This window comes from Indicator indicator, chromosome 18 (assembly GCF_027791375.1).
Source record: "Indicator indicator isolate 239-I01 chromosome 18, UM_Iind_1.1, whole genome shotgun sequence".
Taxonomy (NCBI): domain Eukaryota; kingdom Metazoa; phylum Chordata; class Aves; order Piciformes; family Indicatoridae; genus Indicator; species Indicator indicator.
The window spans coordinates 18,776,040-18,785,901 of record NC_072027.1 but is presented as its reverse complement, the minus strand read 5'-3'; the positions used below and the strand labels follow the sequence as shown (position 1 = coordinate 18,785,901).

Sequence of the window (9,862 nt, the reverse complement as noted above, 5' to 3'; positions counted from 1 at the left end):
TTGAAGGGTTTGGACTTTGCTCCAGGTTTGGTGTCTTGCCTGGCACTCCTGTTTGACTCCCATGGCTGTGAAGTGGTATTGGGTGGGGAGACCAAACATTGAATTTAACTGGACCAGAGCTTGAACTCATCCCTAAGTATTTTGCACTTATGTTGCACCTTTCATCCAAAGATCTCCAAGTGCTTTATGGAGATGGGAGACCTCTTGAGAGATGCACAATGATTGTAGGAGTCTTCTCTGGGACTAGGAAAGAGGTCAGGGTGAAGCAGAGAGGTTGTGGATGCCTCCTCCCTGGAAGTGTTCTGGGCCAGGTTGGATGAGTCTAATTGAGAGGTATCCCTGCCTGTGGCAAGGAGGTTGGAATAGATGATCTCTGAGGTCCCTTCTAACCTAAGCCATTCTAGGAGGCTGGAATGTGAGGTAAGTTCCCAATAAACTGTTCTTTGTCCCAGGACTGTCACAGGTGACTGTGTGCTGCTGTTGGAGGCTGTCAATAAAGGCTCTGAACTGTCCTCACTGATCCACACGAGAGCTTCTTTCTGGCAGCCACTCAGTATGAGCAAAAAAAGAAAGGAGAAGCCAGTTTTGTGCCGACGGCTGTCATTAAGCAAAGGTTATGTGTCAGTGGGGAATTGACTTCCAATTATTAATGGGGTCCCTGAAGGGAGAAAAAGGGAGTTCCCCGAGCAGAACTGCTTCTGGCACCAGCACCGCGGGTGCGGGTGGGCACTGGGGTGTTGGCGTTCCTTGGGGAGCACCACGGCCGTGCAAATCGCGTTATCCGTATGTATATATTCACGGTTTAAATAGAGCACTCGGCATTCCCGTGCCTGGCTGTGCCGCCCTAAAGCCCCGACTTGAAACCAGGCACTGGCGGCGCCTGCGACTCCGTGCCACGCAAAATGGCGGCGAAGCAGCACCCGCGGGCATGGGCAGGCAACCAACCTGCCCACCCGGGCAGCTGGCCCGGGAGAGCCGCGGGTGTGCCCTCGGTGGCAGCTGAGCCCATCGCCGGGTGGGGCGCCCTGTACCGCCCGCTGCCCCGGTGCTGGGGACCCGGGTTTGGGGGGGGTGGGAAGGGGAGCTGTTGCCGGGGGCGGCCCCTGAGGCTGGGGGCGGCGCGGCGGTGGCCGCCATTTGTCGCGGGAGATGGCGGTGGGCGCTGAAGGCTTGGGCAGCCGCCAGCCCGGCACCTCCCCGGGGCCGAGAGCTCAGCTCCAGAAGCGCAAGCGGAGCCGCCGGAGCCCCGAGACCCTGCCCGCGGCCCACCCAGGCCGAGGAGCTGGGGCTGCGCGCAGGGGGTGGAGCATCTGGTCACGCCTCCAGGGGCGGGGCCAGCGCAGGCCGCGCCCCCTGGCACCGCGTGTGCGAACGTGGCGGGGGAGCTGCTGCCAGCCGCGCCTGGTCCAACCTGGACGCAGGGGACCGGGAGTGACGGCTCCGAAGCAACCTCTCCCTGCGGCCCTGCCTGTGCTGGGCCCCGGCCCCTGCGCTGGCAGCTGCGGCGTGAGACATAGGAGAGAATCGGTTTGTCTGCAAGAGAGCTCAAGAGATCATCGAGTCCGAGCGTTACCCCAGCACTGCCAGCTTATCACCAAACCATGCCCCAAGCACCACATCTGCACGGCTTTGAAACCCCTCCAGGCATGGGGACTCCAATGCTGCCCTGGGCAGCCTGGGCCAGGCCTTGACAACCCTTTTGGGCAAGAAATTGTTCCTCATGTCCAACCTAAACTTCCCCTGGTGCATCTCGGTGTCATTTCCTCTTGTCCTATCACTTGTTCCTTGGTTTAAGCAGACTGGAGCTTCATGGTGGTCTCTGTTGTGCAGCGCTGGGTGCCTGTAGCTGTGTAACATGGTTAGGATGGAAAAGGACAGTGGCATGAAGCCCTTGCACAGACTGGGATGTGGGTTGGTCTCCAGGCTTGGGCCAGCCAAGCTGTTTCTATCTGCCCCAGGCTCACATATCCAACCAGCCCTTGGGTGTTGAAGTGCTTAAGACCTGTCAGAGCTGTTTCAAATGGCCAATTCCCCTCCAAATCTCAGGAGCACCTTCCAAAGCCTCTGCCAAGCAGGGCCAGAGTTTCTTGCTCCTCTGGAGTTGCACAAAGCAGCTGTGACGTGGGAGAGACCTGTCCTGCTTTTGGGAGCTACCACCTGCCTTCACCTTCCTCCTTGCTGCCTCCTGGCACAGAGCTGGCACAGCAAAAAAAAAGTGTTAATGAGCAATGCCGTGGTGAGTCTATGGGCAGTACCCTGCTGGCCTCAACATAAAAGTAACTCAGTGTCTCATTAGTGACTCTGCTAACAGTCTTGTTCTGTAACGTTGCTCTGTAACAGGCTTGTGCTTAACAGGCTGCTCACACACCCCCTGAACTGTTCAGAAGATGAGTTACAGCCTCTTAACATAAAACTGACTGGTAGGAGGACCCTGGGGATCTTTGCCATGCCATCTTCTTGTTCCTGTGCCAAAATCATGAGCCACACTGAGGAGGGGGTGATGCACCGCAGGTCTAGGAGGAGGACATGCAAGCTGGAGCCATCTCTCACCCCCGCCCCCAGGTTGCTGCTGTGGCGGTGAGATGGTGCCGCCCAGCTGGTTCCCTCTGTGCTCCAGCGACACACCCAGGCGGGGTGATCCCGGCAGCCTAGGTGGGGTTGGATGGAGCAGCCGAGTCGGCAGTCCTTGACACGACGCAGCCATGCTTTCCCACAGAGCTGACCGGCTGCAGCAGGGGGGTGTGGGGCCATCCCCTCCCCGGCAGCACCGGCAGCGGGTGCCGAGGAGGCGGATGGACACCGGGCGTGCCGCGGTACTTTCCAGCCTCCCCCGCAGCCTCCGGTCTTGCCGTAGCACTTGTGGCAGCTGTTGCCCCCTCTGACCGTTTTAGTGTTGGCAGGATCTGGATGTCAGAGTGAAAGCTGCTGCTGCAGCAACCGGAGTTGTGCCTAGTGCAAGAGCTGGGAAAGACGGAGAGGAAGGAAGGTTTAAAGCATTTATATGAGCCCTAAATCTGCCTTGCACCTGCTGCCAGGACGGCAGAACCTGCAGGCAGTAGCACAAGGATCTTTCCCTTTGTGCCCAGCTGCTGGGAGAGCTTCTGGGATCGTCCCACTGGCCTGACTATTTTAGCTTATCCAGCTTCTGCAGCCCATGGTCCCCCTGTGCCAAATCTGTCCTTCCTCCCACCTGCAGCAGTGGTACCCCCAGATGCACTGAAGGCATTGACAAGCCCCCTCACAGGGAGGGTTGGCAGGACACTGGTGACCTTGGGCTGGACCGACCAACTTGCAGTGGGACACTGAGCACGACCCTCAGTGGAAAAGGGAATAAAACAGCATCTCCCTGGAATCTGGAGGCCAGGTCAGCCCGAGAGGAACTGCATCCCCTGCCACCGTGGGTCTGTATATCCCCCCCAATACTGCAAGCCCAGCAGCAGGAGGGGGCTGCGTGCATGTCCCCGCGGTGCCCCGGGCTGTGCTGTGCCAGGGCTAGAGCCAGCAGTGACTCAGCAGGAGCCCTCCCGGCTGCAGTGCCATCACCCCAGCCTAGGAGGCTCGGGGATGCTCCTGGCCAGGCTCAGAGCTCGACCCCTCTCACATGGGAACTGTGGGTGGTTGCAGCACCCAAGAGCAGCCCAAGGTTTTGGGTTGCAACCTGCCATCCACGGGGAGCTCCTCTGCTGGCAGTCACATCCCACCAGCTCCCTGCAAGGTCGGGCTGCAGGGATTTGAAATCCTGAACACACACTCTCTTAAGAGTTCAAGGCTACCATGCTGGCAAGCTGCCTATGACAGGTCACCTCCTGGCACAAATGCCACCTGTGAGCACAGCCCTGCTCTGCAGTGAAGGGTTAAGCACCAGGCCAGCAATCAGGCAGCTATCAGGAGCTTTCCTCTCCTCCTTCTCCTTGCCAAGGTTTAAATTTAGTCCCTGCATGAACCCGGACAACTTGGGCATCAGGTTGCTGCAGGGCTGGCAGCACCAAGGAGCACCTGCTACTGCTGATTCACTGCAAAAGTCCCCCTGAAAGCTGGGACTGAGCTTCAGTGTGGCTGTCAGAGCCAGCAAGCTTCAGAGACCCCCGGGCTATGCCGGGCACCCTGGCCATTTGCTTTGAGCCCCCCCCAAAAAGGCAAATAGAAGCTGTTGATCACATGGCTATTGTGAGTCCTGGCGTGGCTCGGTGCCTGGTTTAATTTCAAGTCTTGAGCTTGCTCCTGGCCGCTCGTGATGAGTTTTGGGGGAGCTGCTGCTCGGGGCAGGGCTGTTTTGGGGGAAGCCCCCGGGATGGGGACGTGCCACCTCTGCATCAAGGCAGGTAGAAGTGCTGGGAAAGGAGAAGTGACAGGGACGGAGCAGCAGCCCAAGGTCCGGCCACGCCTTTTGCCCTAAGGATGGGATGTCCCCAGAGGGGTCTGCGGGTCCCCCAGCCCCATAGCAGCCCAGCCCACCAAACCAGGGGTCACAGCCTGGGCGTCCCTGTGGGGTACAGAGATCCCCTGTGGGGTGCGGTGATCCCCTGGCACCTCGCCTGCAGGTTTGGGGAGCAGTGGTGTGGGGTGAGAGGGCAGAGCTGGCAGCCCCCCGGCAGACCCCTCAAGCCGGGGGTGGCGGTGACATCCCTGCAATGCTCTTGGCATCGCCTCCCCCGGGCTGGCGCTCGCTGCGGTCCATGTGATCGAGGGGCTGCTCCGTCCCGGCGCTGGGTCCAGCCGCCGCCGCGACGGCGACAGAGACAGAAGGTCGATCCAGCAGCCCCAGCGGAGTGTCCCCAGCACCGAGGTGGGACCCCCAACACGGGCTGGTACCTCCCCGGGGTCATAATGCCTCGTGGGAAAAGGGACCCAGTCCTGCTGTCCCAGGCTGAGCTGCCCGTCACCGATGGCGAGGGTCCCCGCAGCGGCGTTGAGGGCCGGAGGTCCACGTCGGAGGAGGAAGGCCACCTCCCCGGCCTCCCCCGCGACGACCTCACCAAGAGCATGTCAGGCTCCTCCGTCTCCTCCTACCACTCTGCCCTGTGCTCCGAGGGGACCGAGACCTTCAAGGACTGCCTGGAGTTTCTGGACGAGGAGGCGCCGGTGCCGAGGGACACGGGGCAGCGGGGCGGCCGTGCAGAGGGGGCTGCCCCGGGACGCTGGGCAGTGGCGGGGGCCCCCAGCGTCCCCCCGCCGCCCGTCCCCCTCAGCCGCCCGCAGCAGGCTCAGCTGTCCGTCGCGGCTAAGAATAGCCCAGCGCTGGGGCAGGGGGGCAGGATGGGTCCCCTCGGCGGGGACCGGCAGCTTGCCACCGCTGCCACCACCGCCAGCAGAGAGCTGCCTCTGCCCCGGCAGCCCGGGGGGATGCTCGGAGGGGCACCCAGCGATTCGGACGAGGCGGACGGCGAGGTGCGGGCACTGACAGCCAGGGCTTTCCGCAGCCTTTCAGGGCTCCCCGGTGCCCACCTCGACATGTGCAGCTCCCACACCTCCTCCAGCCTCTCCAACTCCCTGTCGGAGGACGGTGGGCGACCGCGGCGGTGGCCAGTGGACAGCGGTGAAGCTCGGGGCACGGTGGCAGCCCTCCACGGTAGGGTGGGATGGCCCTTCCCCGCAGGCGTGGACGGGGAGCTGCTGGGCTTGCTGGGGAAGGAGCAGTTCGAGTGTGTGGATGTGGAGCTGGAGAGTGGGGAGGCCAGGAAGGGCCACTGCAAGAAGAGGACTGTCCCCAAGCGCCAGATCCTGCTGAAGAGGAAGGAGAGGAAGGAGACGAGTTTTGGCCCGAGGGGGGACATCTCGGTCCCCCAACCTCTGCCTCCCACCAGGAAGGAGCCCCTTAGCAAGGGCAGGGCCGTCGGAGAGGACTTCAAGCTCAACTACAAGCAGTTCATGAAGACAGCATCCCTGGACACCAACGCTGACAAGACCAGAGCAGCCTCTAGCCTGGTGAAAAACGTCCTCGCCAAGAAGATGCAGTACGAGCAGATGATCAAGATGGAGCAAAAGGGGCTGCGGGGCAGCTCGACCTCCTCGGGGCCGTCCTCCGCTGGAACAGACCTGCTCGGGGATGGCCTGGAGGGCAAGTCCAGCTCGCTTTCTCGCTCAGATTGCAGCTTCTCAGCCGAAGACTTAAGGGGCAGTGGGATGCTGACAGCTACAGTGGACACAGTGACTATGGGGGACACCACCACCACCACGCATCCCGCCAAAGGGGTGGTGCTGAGTGAAGCGATGAGGGAAAACGTCTGCAAGCTGAAAAAGACCTTCAACGAACTCAACGAGAGGATGAAGTATCAGGAGGTGCTGGAAGGCCACCGGCTGCCTGACGCAGATGAGGAGCACGAGTCGGAGAGGACTCGCTACCGGCGAGCACGAGCCTTGTTTGAAGCCCACTCCGGGGTGGGGAAGGCCTTGGATGTTGCCCCCAGATTTGAGAGGGTGCCAAAGCCGTGGCCCAGCTTGAGGGAGAGAGCCATCTGGCCCAGCCACCCCCAGCCCCGCCGCTGCGAGCCCAACAGCCGGGCGCTCCCCGCCCTGCCTTCACGCCATCTCTTCACCTCCCGGGCGCAGGAGGTGAAGCTGCTGCCACAGAGCCAGCAGGAGGAGAAGCCACCAGTGGTGTCCCAGCAGCTGCCCGGCCCTGGCTCCCCATCCCGCGGGTCCCCACCGGCCATTCCCCCTAAGCCGAAAGGGAAGGGGAAGGTGTGCATCCCGCAGCCCCGGGACGTGCGCAAGCTGGTGAAGAACAGCTACAGCCTCTGCTTCGGGACTGCCAGCACATCCCGTGGCACATCCTGTGGCACCATGGCACCAGCAAGCAGTGGGGAGCCACCCCCAGCCGCCCCACTTGTCATCCACTGCACATCGGTCCGACGCCAGGAGCCTGTGACAGAGCCAGGGAATGAGGGGGGGCTGGCAGCCACCAGCCACCAGCCAGCCCCGGCGTGTGCTGAGGGACCCACGAAGCTCACCAGCAGCCAGCCCTCGCCTACTCAGGGCTCCCCTGTCCACATCACGAGGGTCCAGGCCACACGGAGAAGGGTGGCCGCTGCGGAGGGGCCACCGACATCGCCCCCACACCGAGAGCGAAGCGAGCTCAGGGTGCCACCACGGGCACCGGCAGCCGAGGGCGTGCCACACGTGGAGACGCACCTCCACGTCCTGGTGGGCCGGAGATCCCCAGTCAGCACTTCTTTTGGGACCTCTGCAGTCCCCATCCCGGAGGGGGCCAGGGACGGCTCGCCGGCTCAGAGCAGTGCGGTGCTGCGGACGGAGAAGACCGTTCTTCTCCCACCATCGCCATCGAGTCCCACGGAGGGGAAGAAGGGACATGGCCATGGTGGCACCAGAGCGCTCCAGGGGGCTGAGGAGCTTGAATCAGCGGTGCAGCAGCATGGCAGCAGCGACCACAGGGACCCCCACGCTGGACCCCCGGCTGGCGACATCGTGCACCCACAGCCTGTGAATCCAGCAGCAAGAAGAGCACCAGAGCCACCCACGAGAGAGCAGAGGCAGAAGCAGCCAGTCAGCCAGCCGGTGTCAGCAGGGTGTGGTGGCTTTGCTGGTGGTCCGGGTGCTGCTGCCCCGTTTCGAACTGGGGAGGGTGGTGAAGGTCCCTCTGGCCAGTTGCCGGAGCAGAGGGAAGCCTGGGAGCATTTACCCAAGTGGCCATTGGTCACCGAGCCACAGCTTCCTCCTGCCCCAGCAGACACCTCCAACTACTTGGCAATTCCCGTGAAAGCCCCCAGATCCTCTCCCATGCCAAAGCTGCCCTTGGTCCCCAGCCCAGCCAGTGCATCCTCTGGGACCTCTGCAGTCCCCAACACAGCCAGCACGTCCTTTGGGACGCCCTTGGTCCCCAGTCTAGCCAGCACATCCTTTGGGACCTCTGTAGTTCCTAACACAGCCAGCATGTCCTCTGGGACCCCACTGATCCCCAACCCAGCCAGTGTGTCCTTTGGGACCCCTTTGGTCCCCAATCCATCCAACTTGCCTTTTGGGACCCCTTTTGTCCCCAACCCAACCAGCATGTCCTTTGGGACTCCTGTGGCCCCCAACCCAACCAGTGTGTCCTTTGGGATATCTGCAGTCCCCAACGAGCCCACCAGCACATCATTTGGGACCCCCATGGTCCCTAACATGACCAACTCACCCTTTGTCTATCCATCAGCCTCCAGCCTGGCCAGCACATCATTTGGGACCTCCTTGGCCTCCAATCCCACCAACAAGTCTTTTGGGACCCCTTTGATCCCCTACCTGTCCAGTGCCTCCTTTGGGACCCCTTTGGCTCCCAATCCATCCAGTGCATCCTTTGGGACCCCTTTGTTCCCAAATCCATCCAGTGCATCATTTGGGACCCCCTTGGTCCCAAATCCATCCAGCACATCATTTGGGACCCCCTTGGTCCCCAATCCATCCAGTGCACCCTTTGGGTCCCCCTTGATCACCAACCCAATCCCCACTTCCCTTAGGCACCCGTCAGTCCCCAGTCTAGCCAGCACATCTTTTGGGACCTCTGTAGTTCCTAACCCAGCCAGCATGTCCTCTGGGACCCCTTTTGTCCCCAACCCATCCAGTGTTCCGCTGGGAACTGATTTGCATCCCCTGCCCAGTGGGGAAGCACCTTGGAGCAAGCCTGGCCCCGAGCCCCCCCTGCCCCAGCCCCACGAGGGTCTGGTGGCTGCAGAGCAGCCAGTGCTGCTGCCCTCAGCCCAGCCCCAGCCTCGCCTCGAGGACCCTCACCACTTCCTAAGGAGGACTGACGGAGCCTCACCAAGCAGCAAGACCATGCCGAGTCCCACCAAAGCCTTCGCCCCCCAGCCATCCCCACACCGGAGGATGCTCGTGGATCCCGACAGCGGGAAGTGCTACTACATGGAGCCACCGCGGCAGCCCCAGCTGAAGACACTCTATGACCCCGAGACCGGGCAGTACCTGGAGGTGCTCATCCCACCGGCGGCATCGCACACGGGGCTCTACCAGGCTCCTTTCAATCCCCTGGTGTTGGCCCCGGGGGTCTATGGCCCACCCCACGTGCCCTACAGCAGCTTTCCAGGGCTGATGGCATCCCAGCCACCCTCTGCACCCTCTCCAGTGCGCCCTGACCAGTCACCTGCCGAAAATCCCAGCTTCTCCGGGACCTTCAGCTCTGCTCCCAAAGGCGAGGGGCCACCCACTACCGGGGGTCCTGACTGCGGCTACCTGGAGAGCCTCTACTACATCCCCACGGGCATGCGGGCCAGCCCCGGCCCCAGCCATCCCCCTGCCCACACCAACCCTCCTGAGCCCGAGAAGGGACCGATGCCCCGGATGTGATGGTCCTTGGGGCTGTGTGGTATGTCCCATCCTGAGCAGCTGGGCTTTAACCCCCAAATCGGCATCACCCTTGGCACAGGACAGACCCCCCTCTGCCCATGGCTGAGCTGGTGAAGTGCTGAGGGGTAACAAGCACCGGCTGGACCTCACCAGCTCCTCACAGAAATGGGCAGAAAAAGGATTGTGAGCATCTGGCAGCCTTGCAGGGGACTGAAGCCACAGGCCCAGGCCAGCAAAGGGACCAGATGCATGGCCACCACTGTTCTTGTACTACTGGATCCATCCCAAGGGCATCCGGAGCTATTTGGCACACAGGGATGGTAGCTTGGCCACCAGCAGCCCCCAGCAGCCATAGCTGCAGCACGGACACTGTAAAATAGTAATAAAACTGCTGAGGTAGCCTTAGAACCCTGCCTGTTCATCCTGCCTTGGTGTGCTCTTGTAAAGGGGAGAGGGTTGAGGGACTCCCACAGCCCCTCCAGGGGAGCCTAGGGGTTGGAACACTCAGACTCCACAGTCTGTCTGTCCCAGAGAGGCCACTGGATGGATCTGAGTCCTTGGGAGTGGG

The 9,862-nt window shown here is 62.0% G+C and overlaps 1 protein-coding gene across 1 annotated transcript; it reads left to right on the top strand.

The window, feature by feature from the left end:
- Nucleotides 1–1,149: 1,149 nt before the first annotated feature.
- Nucleotides 1,150–9,294, top strand: PROB1 (proline rich basic protein 1). The gene is made up of 5 exons (XM_054388967.1): nucleotides 1,150–1,527; nucleotides 2,766–2,842; nucleotides 4,542–5,107; nucleotides 5,147–5,556; nucleotides 5,611–9,294. The coding sequence occupies exons 1-5, from the start codon at nucleotides 1,150–1,152 to the stop codon at nucleotides 9,292–9,294; spliced, it is 5,115 nt and encodes a 1,704-aa protein (XP_054244942.1).
- The last annotated feature ends 568 nt before the right edge of the window (nucleotides 9,295–9,862 follow it).